The sequence below is a fragment of the Pangasianodon hypophthalmus genome, chromosome 21 (genome assembly GCF_027358585.1).
Source record: "Pangasianodon hypophthalmus isolate fPanHyp1 chromosome 21, fPanHyp1.pri, whole genome shotgun sequence".
In the NCBI taxonomy this organism is placed as follows: Eukaryota; Metazoa; Chordata; class Actinopteri; order Siluriformes; family Pangasiidae; genus Pangasianodon; species Pangasianodon hypophthalmus.
In genome coordinates this window covers 5,930,260-5,948,609 of record NC_069730.1, presented here as the reverse complement: position 1 = coordinate 5,948,609, position 18,350 = coordinate 5,930,260, and the positions used below count along the sequence as shown (strand labels likewise).

General features: G+C 38.5%; 2 protein-coding genes across 4 annotated transcripts in view; one reads left to right on the top strand and one right to left on the bottom strand.

The window, feature by feature from the left end:
* Nucleotides 1–613: 613 nt before the first annotated feature.
* On the bottom strand, nucleotides 614–6,899 carry shox2 (short stature homeobox 2). Of its 2 annotated transcripts, none has more exons than XM_026941320.3 (5): nucleotides 6,313–6,899; nucleotides 4,675–4,883; nucleotides 2,483–2,540; nucleotides 2,028–2,116; nucleotides 614–1,324 (listed from the first exon to the last, which is right to left on the bottom strand). In XM_026941320.3, exons 1-5 carry the CDS (start codon nucleotides 6,560–6,562, stop codon nucleotides 1,031–1,033), a joined length of 900 nt encoding a protein of 299 aa, XP_026797121.1. In that variant the 5' UTR covers nucleotides 6,563–6,899; the 3' UTR covers nucleotides 614–1,030. The 2 variants fall into 2 exon arrangements, with proteins under 2 accessions (XP_026797121.1, XP_026797123.1); XM_026941322.3 differs by having other exon boundaries at nucleotides 614–1,288; nucleotides 6,313–6,896.
* A 2,641-nt stretch (nucleotides 6,900–9,540) lies between these two features.
* The window catches only part of rsrc1 (arginine/serine-rich coiled-coil 1), a 133,009-nt gene continuing 124,199 nt past the window's right edge, over nucleotides 9,541–18,350 (top strand). For both annotated transcript variants that reach the window (XM_053227505.1, XM_026941313.3), the window contains exons 1-3: nucleotides 9,541–9,670; nucleotides 11,074–11,274; nucleotides 14,146–14,289. In XM_053227505.1, the coding sequence (XP_053083480.1) occupies nucleotides 11,087–11,274; nucleotides 14,146–14,289 (332 nt within the window). In that variant the 5' untranslated portion in view covers nucleotides 9,541–9,670; nucleotides 11,074–11,086. The remainder of the gene's footprint in view (nucleotides 9,671–11,073; nucleotides 11,275–14,145; nucleotides 14,290–18,350) is intronic.

The following is an 18,350-nucleotide window of genomic DNA, read 5'->3' as shown; positions in this document are numbered from 1 at the left end:
AAAAACACCAACATTACATAGAGATCCACATGACTTTAAACACGGTGTGAATGCAAAAAAATAAAAATAATCAGAATAAAAAAAAAACAACAGCCCAAAAAGGGTTCCCACAATGTCTTCATGAAGCACAAAATAACCAAAATATCTGTCCATTTGGACATATTGTACACGTTGAGTACCGCAGCGGTGACTTTAATGCTCTCAGTAGGATAAAGATGTATCTGATTCTGTACATTAATACTGGGACCTCAGTGTAAGCTGCAGGAAGTGGACACTCTGTATTGGATAAAGACCTGATATGTGAGGAAATTCACCATACACTCAATAATAATAATAATAATAATAATAATAATAATAATAATAAGTAAAATGTGTTTAAAATGTGTGATAGTTTTTCTTTCTTTCTTTTTTTTTTTTTTTTTTTTAGGTTTTCCCAAACGTCCACTGGCTCGAGAACCCCCCCAAAAAAAATCATTCAGGCGCGCGCTCAAGGTGTCCAAGTTCACCATCTGATTTGACGTGAGGGCGTGGCGTGACGTCACGCCACCCTGCGACACCGAGCTCACGTGATGGCACGTTAGAAGAAAGATTTAATGTGTTTTTGTTGTTGTTGTTGTTTTTTTTTTGTTATAAGTCCTCGCGCACAGACATCCATAAGCGTCCTTTTCATGAGAAACTCTGTTTCAGATAAAACGAGGCCAGCCTCTTTTTTTTTTTAACTATTTCTTGTTTTTTTTTTTAAAACAGCAAACTACGCAGAAAGTGTTCACTTTGTCACACAGGAGTCCAACGTCCCAGCTGCGTTTGCACACATTCGGAATGAGTTTTGTCTTGGACAAATGGTTTCCGCTTCCGGTTCGTCCTGGTTGCAACCTGCATCCGTGACAGGCTTCACTTCGATTTCACAGTTTGTGTTGTTCATGTCATAAATAAGCCTTTATTCTGGAGTGTCCTTCATAAGAGAGTATAAATAACGTCCTAGTGTTGTGAGTGTGCACTGTGCCCGCCCGCGCGCGCGCGCACCGGCGTGTCACAGTCCGAGCGCCGCCGCGTGCTTCTTGGCCTTCAGTCTCAGATCCGCGATGCTCGAGTTCTTGTTGCTGTTTTTGGCGGCGGCGGCTGCGGCCACCACCGACGCCGCCGAGGCAGACTCCGCCGCCAGCGTGGCCAAGGGCAAGCCGAACGGCGGCGCGGGGAACATCATGTAGGGCGCGTGCGCCGCCAGGTGAGAGTGCAGGTGATGGTGCGCGTGGGCCACGGCGCTGTCCAGCTGCAGCTGCGCCTGCACCTGAAAGGAGAAGGGTGGCACGTTGCAATGACTATCCTACGGACGCACACGTGGGGAGAGAGGGGAGGAAATACACATTAACTCCACTGCTAGAATGCAGCTACACTCTAAAAACAAAAAGGGCCCCGGAGGGTAGATTTTAGGGGTTCATGGATTTCACCAGTGCAACCCTTAAAAGTGCCTCCAGGAACTGTGCAAACATTGATGGCTCCTGAAAGAAACACCAAAGCTTCCTAGTGGAAGCATCTATTTTTCTTTTGTGTGTGTATTTTTTTAGAGTGTAGAATGGTTTCAGAGATGACTGGGTAATGGAGATGATTTTCATATAAAACGTGGCAGTCATTCTAAATAAATAGCTAAACATATCAAAGATTAAAAGATTGAAAGAAGGATTAACACTTCTTAAACTTAATGCACAATACCTCGAGTGCTAAAATGCAACTGGGCCATTGAGATTATCACAAATAGTGCGCAGAAATTATATATGTGTGTATATATATATATATATATATATATATATATATATATATATATATATATATAAAAGATTCATTGTGCCATTTACGCATTACAGCATTATTATTATCCCAACTCATATCACTTCTCATATCATGTAAAAATGCTTCCACGTCCATTACCCAGGATTCAGTGCATGCCGATTGGACCAAGCTCGTGCCAAAGCAGCACTCACTCCATGCACTCAATTTGTCTAAGAGCTCGCGCTTCAGAGGACACTTGCCTGTTGGAATGGCATGCGCAAAGCTCCCACGTTGACATATGGCGCGACGCGGCACGCTTCAAACTGACTCGCAGCTCCGATGAGCACCCCTGCGAAGACAGGAAGAGTGTCACTTGTGTTTAGAGCTGTCCTGGACACACTCCAGCCTCAGCCTGAGACAGTGGCTCCTTTTCCAAACGCATGCAGGGCTTTAAATGCGGTACTATTGCGCGCATTGTAGACTACAGATTTGGAATAGCACGTGACATAATAAACCACATCCAGGCTGCAGTTTGTTTTCACGCATTCATCTCATGAATTAAATGCAAAATGCATGAACTCTTCAAAATTATTGTTAAATATGCAGTAACTGCTACTGAAACTATAAGATCAGATTTAGAGTATCCTGTATATGCGACTTATGTCTTATAGCCTGATAGAAATTTTTAAACGGATTTTCAAAGAAAGCAACGCACCTTTGTGTAACTGGTTTTCCTGTTTTCTGCATTTGGCTCTCCTGTTTTGAAACCAAACCTGTGGGGAAAGAAATTCATTAACACCGGTGTGATTGACAGCTGCATTCACGGGCATGCGTAATTCTTCTCCAAAAAAAAAACAGACAATTACTGGAAAAGTAGTCTATAATCTCTGAAGACTGAAATATTTAATGATGCTTAACCCCAGATTTTTAATTAATAGGCATTGAGCAGGAGCTGAAAAGCATGTAGAAATAGATAGATAAATAAATAAATAAATAAATAAGAAAACCTCCAGTTAACCACAAGACGAGACGATTCCAGATGTATAAATAAACGAGAAAGGAGAAAGGCTTGATCCTCTTTAATCGGACCACAATAAACTGGCCTTCTCAGCACAGGTTTCATCTTTCCCTCAGTGTGCCAGAAGAACCTAATCGACTTTCTGATACCAAACACCAGCATGAGATTATAGCCATGGACATCCGAGCAAGGCTATCTGACTCTCCCATTAGCAAGACGGGCCAAATTAATTACCTTTATCTGCAGGAGAATTCGTGTTACTCATTCGTTTAATGGCACACAGTTCAGCTTAATTACTGTCATAACAAGTTCTCCACAAAGCCTCCTTTTGAAGATTTTTGGACCCGATCTCTTTTTATTTAAAAAAAAAAAAAAAAAAAAAAAAAAAGGAACAGTTATTTTTTGTCATCAGTAGCTGGGATTTTGAGATTAGGCATCTCATTATTATGTTAAGCTGTAGTGAATCCCCTCCTGTAGCACACACAGAGCACTGCACAGATGAACCCGAGGCTCAGTTGATCAACTTTACTGCTGGAAAGGAAATATTTGATGCAAACCCATATTGCTGTTTTGCACTGCTCTAAATTTATGATTGCTGAAGATTTTCAGAAATGCTGATTTATTTCATTTATATTGAAAAATCAGCACCTAAATTATTAGCTTAGCTATATATGCAATCTGAAACGTTTTGTTGTTGTTGTTGTTGTTGTTTTTTCTTAAAAAAAAAAAGATTGCTCTTTTGTAAATGTGTCCATGTGAGCAGCCAGATCTTTATTTTGCGTAAAAAATGATATATAATGTATGTTAATCCGCGCGCGCTCCCTGGGAGGGACACAATGCGCTTTTCCCAATGCGCACTGGGACTCACAGCCAAAAAAAAAAAACCCAATGAGGCTCTCAGCTCACTTTTAATTCGAGGGAGGTCTTTTTTTTTTTTTTGCACAATTTTGATAAAGCCTATATTCAGAAAGCGAATAATATTATCTCCATTGCACCAAAAATGAATAGATAAAAGAGACCCAAAGAGGATAATTGTCTGTTTTTTTTTTTTTTTTTTTTTTTTTTTTAAAGCAATCACACCAAGATGTGATGTGATGTGTGTATTCATGATCACTGCTCCTCGGCTCAGTTGCTCTTCTCTCGTTACACACAGACTAGAAGCCTTTAACGAAGAGCGCTTATTATGTTTCTGTGCAGATGGCCTTTCCCTTTCGAGGAAAAAAAAAAAAGAAAAAAAAAAACATGCTACAGATGTCGCCTGTGGGGTCAACTTGTAGCAAAAACGAGCAAAAAAAGATTTTACAGCCTTAGGATACACCAAAAAAGAGGTTTAGAAACAGAATGGTATTAGTTATAAATAAATAAATCCATAAATAAATCATCAAAATAGTCTTGTCTAGCATATTTATGCTTTAGCTTTATTTTATGGGCATATTTACTACATGTTTAGTTTCGTAGTATTTATGATGCAATCATTTTATTTATTTATTTATTTACTTATTTATTTATTTATTTATTTCTGTCTGTTTTGAACTTGTCATTAGAGCAGAAATCAGACCCCTGAACTCGGGCTGTGTTTATGGATAAATAGATTAGTGCTTGAAATCATTTCAGGGTTGTTGCATCAGAGAAGTGTTTGCAGTTTGCGTGCAATTCAAGCTCAATTCAACACGGGTCCTAATTACACCTGAAAGAAGCCCACAACCTCCTACACAAAAATCAACCCGCTTTTCGATCCCTACAAATTCAAAGTTCCCATCAACAAACAAGCCGAAAAAAAAATATCTAAAGCTTGGCCCGAAAATGGACACAGGTACACAATGCAAAGCAAGTCGTGCCTTCAGGATGCGCGCTGAAACATCCAGCACGCAGACGGTGACAAGTCGTACCTGCACGCGCGCTTCGGAGAGCCCGAGCCGCTGACTCAGCTCCTCGCGCATGAACGCGTCCGGATAGTGCGTCTCGTCGAACAGCCTCTCCAGCTCATTCAGCTGCTCCAGAGTAAAGTTAGTCCGACTTCTCCTCTGCTTGATTTTGGTCTGAGTCTCATCCTCTGTCGGCTTGGCATCCTCTTTTCGCTCCTTCACGTCCAGGATGCCTTCACGGAGAAGAAGAAGAAGAAGAAGAGGAAGAAGAAGAAGAAGAAGAAGGGTCACGAGCGGATTCTGAAACTGTGCACTGGAGCTGCTTGTTTTCGACACGCGAGGACGTGAGCATGCCTATGAAGCTCGAGCTGAGATTTAAACCATCTGAGGAGGTTTAAAGCAATGTCTGAGAGCTGAAGGCATGAGTCGGCTCGCCTGATATCAGTCACCAGTGTTTTGTCCTCGTAAGGAGAGCTCTTTAATTATTTACACCTTCTAGCCTGCATCTACAGCGTGCACCCTGGCTCACTACACTGCTAGCACCACTGCATGAACAGCTCGCCAAACCTTTCTGCTGGAAAAGCAGTAAAAACACAGGATAAATGATGGAGCACTGCACTACACTAACACGCCAAAGTGCATCGGAGGGGAAATATGGTTTTCTTAAATCATTTACAGCATTATTCTAGCTGACATAAAATAATATAAATTTGATGTAAATAGGCCTATAAACATATGGCATGTTTATGAACTAATATATGCACACGTTTAATGTAGCCTATTATTATTATTATTATTATTATTATTGCCAACATTAGTACTAGTATTATCATGACATTTGATATTAATAATAGCAATAATAATAATAATAGTAATAATAATAATAGTAACAAGCAGAAGAAGTAGAAGAATCTCTTGATATTGTGATATTATTATATTCTAAGACAATTTACAATTTAATTTTATTTTTCTTTTTTTTTAACTCAGTGTTACAATCCTTTTAAAATACTGCTTTTTGCTCCACATTACCCATTGCATTATTATTATTATTATTATTATTATTATTATTATTATTATTATGTTTTAGGAACTTTATTTTAAATGTAGTCTGTTGATTGCACCATGCACCATGTTAAGTGTGATGGATTGTAGCCATAAACTAAAATGCAGGTAATGCAGTGGATTGCAGATCTTGACATATCCATTATGCTTGTTTTTTTTTATTTATATATATTTGTTTATTTTTTGCTTTCTTTCAAAACATTTTCCGACAATTTCAGTTCACTCGTTAATGCACAAAAATAACTGGACTGATAATGGGATTTTGAAGTGTTTTGTAGGTTAGTCGGATCTGTGCACGCGCTTCACAGTAAAACAAAAACTATATATTTTTTAATGCATTCGTGTGTTTTGGACGATTGCAAAATTCGTAAACATAAAATAATAGAAATATAAGATAGGCCATTATGTGCTGAAAGTGGAATTTTAGCCTATATAAAAATAATAATCAATAGCTAATGGAGTCATAAAATGATTAACGAATAACCGGTGTGTTTTTTTTTTTTTTTTTAACAAAAGATTAAACTGTGAAATTGATCTTTTATTTCTTTTCCAAAGTACCAACGCCACGTCTGCAAAGAAAACACAGAGTGCAGAACTCACCGTCTGTGAGTTTGGGACTCCCCGTGTCCCTCGTCCTCTCCGGCCCCGTCATGTCCGCTTCTCTGACCGGTGAGCGCGCGACGGCTCCTCGCGCTAGAATGCTCGCGTCCTCGCGCCCTGCTTCAACCGGGAGCGCTTCCCTGGCTCGCGCCGAGCCCGTCTCCAGCACCTCCCGGTACGTGATCGCCTCTTTCTTCTCTTTCACTTTCTGATCAAAGGATTTGGACACGAAAGCGGTGAGTTCTTCCATCACTGGTCCCAAGAAGAAGAAGGAAAAATAAAGCCCGCCAGTCTTCTCTTCTCTTTTCTCTACTCTTCTCTTCTCTTCTCACTCACTTTCTCAAGCTCAGTTTCTCAGCAGTCTCAGATAAGACATCAATGCTGCTTATTCTCTCACTCTGTTTTTTTTTTTTTTTTTTTTTCTTCTCTCGTGCTGATGCGGGTTGCCAACTCTCGGAGCTCGCGCTCTGCTCGGCAGCTCGTAGATGCGGGCCGGTTCCGGGTCTCGGCGCGGGGAGTTACAGACCTGCTGCTCACTGAGCCGCGATTGAAGTCACACTATTTATACTTTGCAACGCCTGGCCCCTTGATCCGTGCAAATTACCTCCCCTCAGGAAGCCGGGATGAGCCCCCCTCCCCTCTTCTTCTTCTTCTTCTTCTTCTTCTTCTTCTGTAGCCGTGTATTAACGGAGGAGGAGGTGTGTGTGTGTGTGTGTGTGTGTGTGTGTGTTTGGGGTGGGGGGGGGATTTATCAACCCCTCAGCCTCCTCAGCTCATCCTCACGAGGATGCTATTGGTCATTGATCCAAGATTGACATGACGGCCAAATTAATGCAATTAAAGCGCAGGTTCCGTTGTCGCGAGTTAGGTCACTTCTACTGCACGCGCGCACCGAAGCGTCTCCCCGCACAGGGCTGCGGTGTCTAAACTGAAAACGACACCCGGACAAGCGCGTGAACGAGGACTGACGACTCCTTACTGAACAGTGGAACCAACTCGATCATGTGCGGGGGAAAAAAAGCGAGACTGAGATGCACGAACTCAACAGTTGCCTCAGTAACACTGTGTGTGTGTGGTGTTAGTTTCTTTATCACAATTATCACAATTATTATTCATCCGTTAATGAATTAACAGTGTATAGTGTAGTGCACGCGCGTGGAATGCACTGCTTTTTGTTATTGCTTTTTTAGTATTTTTATTACTTTTTTATTGACCTGCTTGATAACAGGGGTGTTCATGTAATGCAGTTAGAAAGAAGAGCTGGACTAATCATGCACACACACACACACACTAATATATATATATATATATATATATATATATATATATATATATATATATATATATATACATATATATATATATATATATATATATATATATATATATATATATATAATGTGTGTGTGTATGTATATATGTATATTATATAAATGTGTGTGTATGTATATATGTATATTATATAAATCATGTAGCCTATGATTATTACTGCTTATAACTGATTACTGCTCATATATATATATATGTATATATATATATATATATATATATATATATATATATATATATATATATATATATATGTAATTATAAGTAATGCGGCTGTACAGCATTAACAAAACAGCATGTATACTGTTATAATGTTTATAATGAGCAATGAATATCTATAAGGTTTAAATGCAAGCAGTTTAACAGGGCATGTTAATGCCACTAGTCTATTTAACCATAGCTATTTCAATTCCCAGAGCTGCAACTTCATGCCTTATTAGAGGCTTAATTGCGAGATACTTTGTTGTGAATCCGCGCTGGAGGTGGTTAATTACTGCAGACTATGCACACAGCTGAAATGATTATATATTTGGAGAAAAATGAATAAATAATGCATCATTTGCGGCGAAGGTAACCCAATGCCTGTGGGAGCGCAGCAATTTAGAGGAAATTAAAAAAGACAAAATACAACAAGATACAGGATCTACCAAGAATATCATATCGGGGCGAGCCAAACTGGAGGCGTTTATTGATAATCTATATGAAATACCTCTTTCCAACTATTCGCCTTATTAAATATTTATGATGCCTTCAGAACCATGGGCATTCATTAGTTTTCATTTCTGGCGTCCTGGATGTTTTCTTGCATCCATGAAAGTTTTAGATTTTACAGGTTATATCCAAAGCATACAAATTGGACCATCTCTCTCTCTCTCTCTCTCTATAAATATATATATATATATACACATACATACTGTATACATACATATACATACTGTACACACACACACACACACATATATGTATGTGTGTGTATATATATATATATATATATATATAGTATTTATATAGTATTTAAATTAGTGAACAACAGCACTAATATACAGTGTTTTTAGTTTTATTAAGGCTATTGTTGTTTATCTATCTATCTATCTATCTATCTATCTATCTATCTTTTAAAATTAAGACCGGCCGCACAATGTTTTCAGTCTTTTGTCTGAATTTGCAAAAAGAAATCAAAAATAATAATAATTTGTTGTTGTTGCTGTTTTGCAATCAGTATGAATCCGCACATAAATACAGTCTCCAGCTTTCAAATGTAAATATTATCAAGATGGACATTTTACACAACGAAAACTACCTTTCATTATTCTGCCCATATGGTAATAAACAAACTATGAAAATATGAGAGGTGTTTTATTTTTTTTTTATGCTTTGCATGTCCGTTAAAGCATGTTTTACATTTGTTAATGGATATTATCAGCATTGTTATTATTTTATGACCCTTATTATAAATGTTATATGTTAATGTTATATGTGTGTAGTATTAGCCTAGAGTACATTTAGCTGCGTTAAGCATTTGGTCCATTATTCATCAATCACATCCATTATTTAAAAAAGAAAAAAAAGGGAATGTGATTATTGGGATTATTGTAGGTATATTGGATTAGGGAGGAGAAAATGATCTAATATTGTCCGCTGTTTAATCCATAATAGCATCAACAGCTTAAAGATTATTATAAGGAGCTACTTCTGCATAATAATGAACTGTATGAATTAGAGTCTATTACACGCTCTATTAAATGGATGCTAAGGTTTGAAATGATAAATATTTATTTCCATCTAAACTCCTCTGAAGGATAAATCCTTCACCCGTGTCTGAGTATCTGAACATGAGGAAACCCGAGTGAGCAGTGTGTGCGCAGAGAAGAGCGATTGCTCTGAGCTCGATTTCACGGACTGGTTTGTTTCCAACTCGTGCGTCTCTGTATCGATTATGAATGTCTGTTGTGTCACTGCATGGCGCCTGTGTTTGAGTGTTTTGAAGCCTGCAGCCCAAAGGAGGTCCATTTATGAGACTTGGCAACCGGTAAGCGCTGGATACGAAATAACTTTTTCTTTTTAGAGCTTCATTCTGTCATGTTTAGGCACCTAACACTTTGTTTCTTGTGTATTAATGGCGCTGTGTTCATATTTGAGCGAGCTAGCTACCTAGCTAGTGGTCGAGTTGGTTAGCATGTTTAGGTTAGTAATATATCTGATGAGAAAGGCTTTAATGTAATTCACTGATTGAATTAATTTTTATTACTTAGCTTACTGAGTAAAGATAAGTAAAGTTTTCCTGTTTGTCACCAGGCTTATCATAATATTTATGAATTTACATACAGCCCAGTTTATTATTGTAAGCTTAATAATAATAATAATAATAATAATAATAATAATAGTAGTAATAATTATATATAAATATATACATACAGTCAACATACAGTCTCTATTTTCTTAATTAAATTAAAGTCGTCTCTAAATTCATTTATTTTAGTTGTGGAGAGAAGCTTTCCCTGTTATAATCTGTCTTTTAGAAAGTATAGTTAATGTTACAGGGTATTCCAGGCTTATGGCTCTCATATTCAGCTGTTTCAATGCCTGCAGAAGCAGAACATTTAAAAAAGGTAATAAATTCACACATCGCACATACATATTGTGCATATAGTGAGTAAAACACTTTTGAAAAATAATCAGTGACAGGGTGGTGTGATGCAACCTGATATTTTCCAACGTCCTGGTGTGTTTTATGCCTTTTAGACTATACTACAGCAGTTTGCCACTAATTAAAGTTTCTTATTTATTCAGGAATGGCATGTCAGGCATTTTATCAGTTTATTGCACTGAATGTTGTGGGACGTCTGTGGAACAAGTTAGTTCCTGTTGTCGCTTACTTTGTTATAACAGCTATTTCCTCAACAGTCTCTCTATTTTTCTCTTTCTTGAAGGTAATAAGACAAATAAAATGCACAGAAAAACTACAAAGCACAAAGTGCGTTGTTTTGAAAACGTCCTTGTGTCAGAAAACGTAAAAGTTAGAGCTTTACACAGGACTGTTACAAAGCAAAGGAGTCTGATTCCAAAAATGCAAAAAAAAAAACTACTGTTAGAGCTGCTGTTTTTGTATATAGAGTTTTTTTTTTTTTATGCTATTTCTGCCTCCTTCCAAAGAAATTGTGACCAATCACATCTGCTCCAGCAGGCATTATTATTGCAAGCTATTGTGCAACCACTATGACCCTGACCACAATATAGCATTTACTGAAGATGAATGAATGAAGACGGTAAATGTGTTGCACAGCGTAGCCCTACACAGTCATATGCTCATAGCTTTAACATTGCATGGATGGCATTCTAGCCTCGCTAGAACCTACTAAAGCAAAAAAAAAAGTTCACTGCTCATCTAAGATGCTGCATCATATCTTTTTTCTCTTTCCTGTTTTGACCCAGGCTCTGAGCAGACATGGGCCGCCACTCGTCAGACAGCGAGGACGACAGCCGCAGCCGGCGCAAAAGGAAGCACAGACGGCGCTCCTCTTCCTCTTCTTCCTCCTCCAGCTCATCAGGGAGCAGAGTGACCAGCCGCAGCAAACACTCGAGCAGACGAAGCCGCTCACGCTCCAGAGAGAGAGACCGAGACAGAGACCGGAGGTAGGTTTCTAAGTAAAATTTCTAATTTTATAGATTTCTAATAAGTCAGATAAACAACAAAACCCCGCAAATGCGTTTCTGATTTTTCCCACACTTTTATGAGCTTTGTTCTCAATTTCCTTTCACTGCACTTCTCACTCTCAGCGCTTCTTTCAACTATATGCACTATCTTCTATAATCAGTCTCTTTCTACCTTTTTCCCCCACATATTTCTCCCCAGATCTAATGTGGACACATGGAATAATAAATATCCATACAGTAGCGGTGTTAACACATAGGCTCCTGGTTTGATACGTCTGCACATGGAAAAATAAATTCAACAGACTGGATAAAAACAGTCTGATTGTCATAAAATACAGCATATATTATGTGTGTTGTAATAAATACTTCAACTTCTACTTCCTCTGAGGAAGTAGGAGAAGCTGTAGGGCTTTTAAAAAACACTTCTCCTAAGTATACTGTTTTTATGAGTGTACTAGCTTGGAGAAAAAACACCAGTGGCTTTACTCAGCAGCAAGTAGGAACTGGAATATTTCAGCAGATCTTTAAGGTTTGGAGTTTGGGAACACTTTGGCTTCTTGGGAACTTCTGACGCTGACGGGGAGTGAGTTGTGAACTGAAGCATTACAGCGTACCGAATCTATCTCTCTCTTCTACATCAGTGTTTAAAACTAGATAATTTAAAACACACACAAAACGAACCTTCTGCTTGCTTATTCAATCCAGATAAAAGAAATCCCCATGGCGATTGGGAAGTCCATATATGGTAGCGCAGAACACAGGATTCAGAAACATGTCTAGGGCTACAGTGAGCTGCGTGACTCTGACAGAACAGCTAACAAACACTAGAACAGGAAAAGCCTCGTGCTTCAGACACGCCTCCTTGAAAGGTTTGTCTAGAGCGCTAGTTTAATTAGCTGTGTTTTATTTTGTGTCATTATTAAGTTGTAGTTTTTGTATCATATTGAGATGTATTGTATGGAGTTTTGTGTATCACTACAAACCTATCAGACAGTGATTTCAGTATTTGAGTACTGACACTTTACACGGTTAATAACGTGCACACCCCTAGTCGAAAGGCATCTCCCGAGTTTTCTAGTGATTCTTCTATTTCGAATGACGTTGGCTACAAGTTCTGGTCAGTGTTTGTGTTGGTGGTGTACGAAGTAGCATCCAATCGAATCAGGAAAGCAGTCTATACAAAATCCTATACAGTCTCTGTTATATTCTCTCTCTGGGGGTGGGGGGCATTAAGATCTCCACATCTGCCCCAGTGTAATCATTCAAATCTTACATTACATCTATAACTGCTGGGTGCCCGAGTGTTCCCATCGCACCAGTCTTCATCTTCAACAGGACCTCATATCAAATGAAACTACTCTAATAGAAAAATGAAAAGAACAGCAGCGTGTCATGTGACCCCCCCCTTCTCTCCCCACAGACACATTCGTACACTTTCACTCTTCGAGGGAGTCTCTTAGTGCCGTCTGTCTCACTTCAATTATTCATGCCATTTGGTCAGTGTGCATTATACGTGATGGGAAACAGTTGCTGTCTTAGAAACAAATAGTCGGTTTGGAGAGGACAGAAGGGATTTGGTTAGATAATGTGAGGGCTGGAACCGGATTGGATGGTGCTCTTGTTCTCTGGGATGCATGTCATGCTTGGTATTTAAAAAAAAAAAAAAAAAAAAAAAAGTTACATGGCCCTGTTAACAATTATATTGAAACTTATATATTCACTTATAGGAATGTGTTCATCTGTTTGTAGGTGTGTTAGAAAAGATGACGTTGAAATTCACGCATTTTGCATGCAAGTCTTTTGTGTGAGAAAGAGAACGAGAGGAAGATTAGAGCATACCATATAGGCTGATGTGTTGGTTTTTTTCTTTTTTTTTTCTTTTTCTTTTTCTTTTTTTTTTTTTTTAAACCAGGCACTGTAATGCAGATCTGGTTTGTAAGTACTGCAAGTCTGATATAATGGCGTTTGTATTATTTGTAGTGGTTTTCTTTTCTTTTCTTACTCTTCCATCCTCCTCAGTTATTCCTATCTCCCAGACACTGTTATTTTAGCTTTAAACACATGCAAGTAAAAGGAAAAATACTTTTAATAGTGAATATTACTCAGACTTTCTGGGCATGAGCCACTTTCACACAGCTGTCAGCGCAGGCTCTGAGAACAGATTTAAAAACAGAATGAAGTTCCTCGCTAGTGGAGATGAAATGCACCGCTCCAGTCGTAGCCGTTTTCTTGTCCAAAGTCTGCCTGTTTCTGTCACATACTGGGAGATGGTGCATGAGTACGGAAGCTTGCTGGACGAGGTAAGGAGTTTAATTAGGCAGATATAGCGAATGAGATATATTTTTCTATAATTGAATAAACATTTAGGAGCGTTTTTGTTTAAGCTGTGGGTAGACTGAGGGAATCAGTAGCAGACGGTGAATAAGGGAAGCTGGAGGAGACTGATAGAGTAAGTGAGCGAGTTCATTAGTTGAAATAATGGAGAATAATGGAGTCGTGTGTGTGTGTGTGTGTGTGTGTGTGTGTTTGTGGGAGGGGGAGTAGCTCATCTATAGGAGTGATGTCAGCTTTTCTAAACACAGCACGGTGAGTCATTCCAGTTTATGGGCTCCGATTATCTGCTTTAGCAATCATCATTAAGAGTTTTCTTTTTGTGTTTTATGCATATTACTCTAAACTATGACTCCATACAATAATAATACGTTATTGACTTTTCATGACTATTCTATATATTCTCTACAACAGCGCATTAGGGTCTGTGCACAAGTCAAGGCTTTTAAATCAGTGGGCACTTAGTGAATATGCTGTGTGTGTGTGTGTGTGTGTGTGTTTGTTGTGCTGCCACTCCAGGCGCAAACATCGCTCCAGCAGCAGCTCCTCAAGAGGCTCCAGCCACAGGAAGCGAAGCCGCAGCACTGAAAGGAGGCGGAGTCGAAGCACAGATAGGGGGCGGGGTCACAGATCCCGCCGCTCTCGCTCCCGCAGTCGCAGGAGGTAAGGAGGAATGTTTCTTTGCTCAATGTGGGAAACGCAGTATAAAATATACACTCACCAGCCACTTTAATAGGAACACCTCTACCCTGTAAAGATTGCCCAATCTTTATCCAGTTTCCAACTGTCCAATTTCGGTGAATCCGTGTTACAGATTGTAGTCTCAGATTGCTGTTCTTGGCTGAGAGAACCTCAAAATTTGACACGTGCCTTCTGAGATGCTTTTCTGCTCACCACGGTTGTAAAGAGTGGTTATTTGAGTTACAGTAGTCTTCCTGTCAGCTCAGACCAGTCTAGCTATTCTCCTCTGATCTCTCTCATCAACAAGGTGTTTCTGCTCGCAGACCTGCTGCTCACTGGATGATTTTTGTTTTTGTTTCTGTTCTGTGTACACCCTAGAGACTGTTGTGTGTGAAAATTCTTATGTTATCAGCAGTCTCTGAAATACTCAAAACAGCACGTCTGGCACCAGCAACCATGCCACACACAGAGATAAGGTTCAAGGTTCAAGGCTCTTTATTTGACACATACATATTACATACATGTGATGTAATATAGTGAAATGTCTTTCCTTAGTGCCTCGTCCCACGGATATTTCTTCGCTGTTCTGATGTTTGATGTGAACATTAACTGAAGCTTTTGACCCGCATCTGCATGATTTTATGCACTGCACTGCTGCAGCATGATTGGCTGATTGGATAACTGCAAAAACGAGCAGGTCTACAGGTGTTCCCATTACAGTGTCCAGTGATTTCTGACATTAACATTTAAATAACATTTCAGTGGCAGACTGACGGTTCTGCGTGCTACATTATTATAAAGGTCGTAAGACTCAAAACATTTTCTTTTCATCGTTTCTTCTTTGGCAAGAGGAGCATAAAGTTCCATATTCAAGGCAAGGTTCAGCTGTTCAGCATCTGTTGCTCTGAAGTAAAGCCTTTTTTCTAACAATTCACCCTTATGTTATGTAAGGAATAAAACACTGAGGGGCAGGACACTTTACCTCTGATTGTTACAAAGCCCTGACACTGAAGACTCCTTCCAAATGTTAAATACATGTTAAAATGCTGTGAATAAACAGCTCCTCACAAAAAAACTTCACCATATCAACATTTATATACTGTATGTTTTTATATATTCTGTGTATTTGGAGTGAAAGTTATTACTATAGAAATAATAACACATTAATCAACACTTTTCGACCAATCAGAATAAAAAATTCAACAGAGTTGTGGTATAAATACTATTAATCCAAACATTTAGTCTTTAAATATGACAGCATTAAAGAACAAACAAGCTCTAACCTGTCAGTCCTAAAAGCACAACAGACAGGCTAAAAATCCGCAATGTTTATTTTTCTTCTCTCAGTTTTAAAGATGGTAGGAGATGTCAAGAAATAATTTTTCAGGACCTGTGAGTTTTTAATTTGAAAAGAAAAAAAAGGAGCTAGGCTGCACCCCGTGTAAAAGCTTACTTCCCCCTCAAGCCTCCCTCATTTATACTTGTGCAGAATGACGGCTCAACTAATTAGCTTGTGACAGCCTGCCATTAAAGACCTTCTGTTTTCTGAGCCACTTGCTTTTCTCGCCAGCTGCCAGTCCTCTGCACATGCTCGCTCCCAATAAATACAGCAGTTATTAGTGTACGTTATGATTATTTCATTAATTAAGCGCAGGCCCAAGCACCCTCGGGTCAAAGCGCTTTTGCCTGTCCTTGTGGCCCTTCAGAGCGAAGAAGACAAAGGGGGCACTTAGGCTGATTAATTAATGCAATTAAAACAATTATCTATTCACTGTTTATTGAAATGGTCGCATTCCACTTCATGTACACACACACACACACACACACACACACACAGCAATAGAGCAATAGAGACTGTGTTCTGGTGTTAGAAAGAAAATGATTTCATTAACATAACAAATGTAGATAAAGACGTTGAATAGAATTTGGTGGTTAAAATGTTTAGGAGATAATAGTGTAGCTTTTTGTGCGTCTATAAGAGACGGAGAAATTTCTCTCACATAGAAAAAAGGATTTAATCATGAGCAGGTGCACAGTGAAGCACTTAGATTTTTAAGTAGTTGATCAAATTGGTGTTAATCAAATTAAGTGAACAGGTTAAAAAACAATTTTACACAATTTTCCGGTTACACCAGATGCAGCCTTTCAGCCAAGACGTTATATATCTAAAGTTTTGCTTTCTTAGTTTTGCACTGCAGCTAATGAGGCTAATGTAGCTAACAACTAATGAAAAGCAAACTCCTAAATCTTCATACATCATTAAGCTGCCCAACTTCGTATTTATAGAAATGATTTTATAGAACAGCAGAGATCATCTGTATTCCAACATTTAAGCATAAACAAAGTAGTACTTTATTTTTGTGTCCATCACTTCAAGCTTTCCAGTACTATTCAGTCTTCAAACTTTAGAAGGCGAAGCCTGGGGGCGGAGCAATACCAGACTGCACTAAGGTAAAGATGTGATTCTGATTGTCCTAAGATCACGGCCCCATAGCGTTAAAGTGAACTCCTAAACATTTCTTTTTGTGACGGAGGAAGTTTAAGGCAAATATATCTGGAAGACATTTTGGGTAAGGTAGACATCTGTTGCTTGTAGGCTAAAATTTACAGTGTAATTCCAGTTCCGACATTTACTGTTGAGACACCTGAAAACTACTATGCTGCTTTTTTCAGCTAAAGCAGCCGTCAAACCAAATGCAAATAAAATACGACCAGCGGAAAAGGCTATTCACTGAAGGGGAAAGGACGTGGGACGTGAAGGACGCATTTGGGTTACTTTTGCTTTGCAAAACTACGACTTGACCTAGGTGAACTGTGAACTGGCAAAGTGGTGAATAGTTAGCATTTTGAAAACCAGATCGTAGACTAATTAAAGTGCAGGGTAAAATGTGCTGTTTAGTATGTATCAAAAACAAATTCTTACTGTTCTTTTTTTATATATTGGTTTTTGTTTGATGGTTTTCCCTTTTTTTTTTTTTTAAGTCTGCAAACATATTACTTAATATACTTACAGTATATACACTATGGCCAAAAGTATGTATACACCTGACCACTGAACATCCCATTCCAAAACCATGGGCATTAATATGAAGTTAGTTCACTTTTGCTGTTATAATAACCTCAAGTCTTCTGGGAAGGCTTTCCACTAGATTTTGGAGCTTCCAACTTCATGGCAAACGTTTGGGATTGAACCACATAAGGGTGTGATGTCCACAAACCTTTGGCCACATAGTGTACTATAGTATTATGCACAGTATAGTATGTGCATGGAACAGACATTAGACTAGACATTGGCTTATGTTAATTTTGCAATAATTGTATAAAGGAAGCTTATAGAGTCAGCTGGTTGCTTGTAAAGCCAAACATTACTCCAATTAAATATCAGTTCAACCACTACATGTTTTGATGTCATTTATGTTGTCCATTCAACTGATATAAACTAGCGTATTTGTGGTAAAATAGTTTTTTTTCTCAAATATCAGACACCACATATGTACTTGGGTAAGGAGGAAAATTAGCATTTTTTTTTTTTTTTTGGTCAAACTTTTTTTTTTTTAAATGTGATTAGTACAGCAGGATGCATTATTGTAATAACCTGAGTGATGAGTTCAGGATTTAAAGAATGAGAAATAGGCAGAAAAGTGGCTGCAGATTACACAGGCAACATGTAGTATAGATGGCTGGTGCATGTTTTTGCATTTATACACTTATATTTTAAAGACTCAGTTTCTCTGTTATCAGTTGATGCAAAACTTTGATTTTAAGGAACGCATTTTAAAATCTTACATATTATAGCTTTAGATATATGTAACAGTGCCCAGATAACAGTGTTGTATGGAATAAAACGTGATCGAATCACAAAGACAACTGCTATCATGCTTCTAAATGTCAGACTTCAAAATGTGATTAAAATCCACCGAGCATATTTATCTGGAGGAAAAAAAAAAATCTGAAAATTCAGAACTAATGTTACATCTCGGTTTAAGTGTGGACTGCAGCAGAAGTTCGGAAGGTGTGATTGGGTGTTTGTGAGATAAGCTAAG

Coding starts and splice junctions, on each gene's coding strand:
- shox2 (XM_026941320.3), bottom strand. CDS start 6,562: ATGGAAGAACTCACCGCTTTCGTGTCCAAATCCTTTGATCAGAAAGTG. Junction 4,884..6,312: donor GAGTCCCAAACTCACAGACG/GTGAGTTCTGCA, acceptor TTCTCCGTGAAG/GCATCCTGGACGTGAAGGAG. Junction 2,117..2,482: donor GGAAAACCAGTTACACAAAG/GTGCGTTGCTTT, acceptor CTGTCTTCGCAG/GGGTGCTCATCGGAGCTGCG.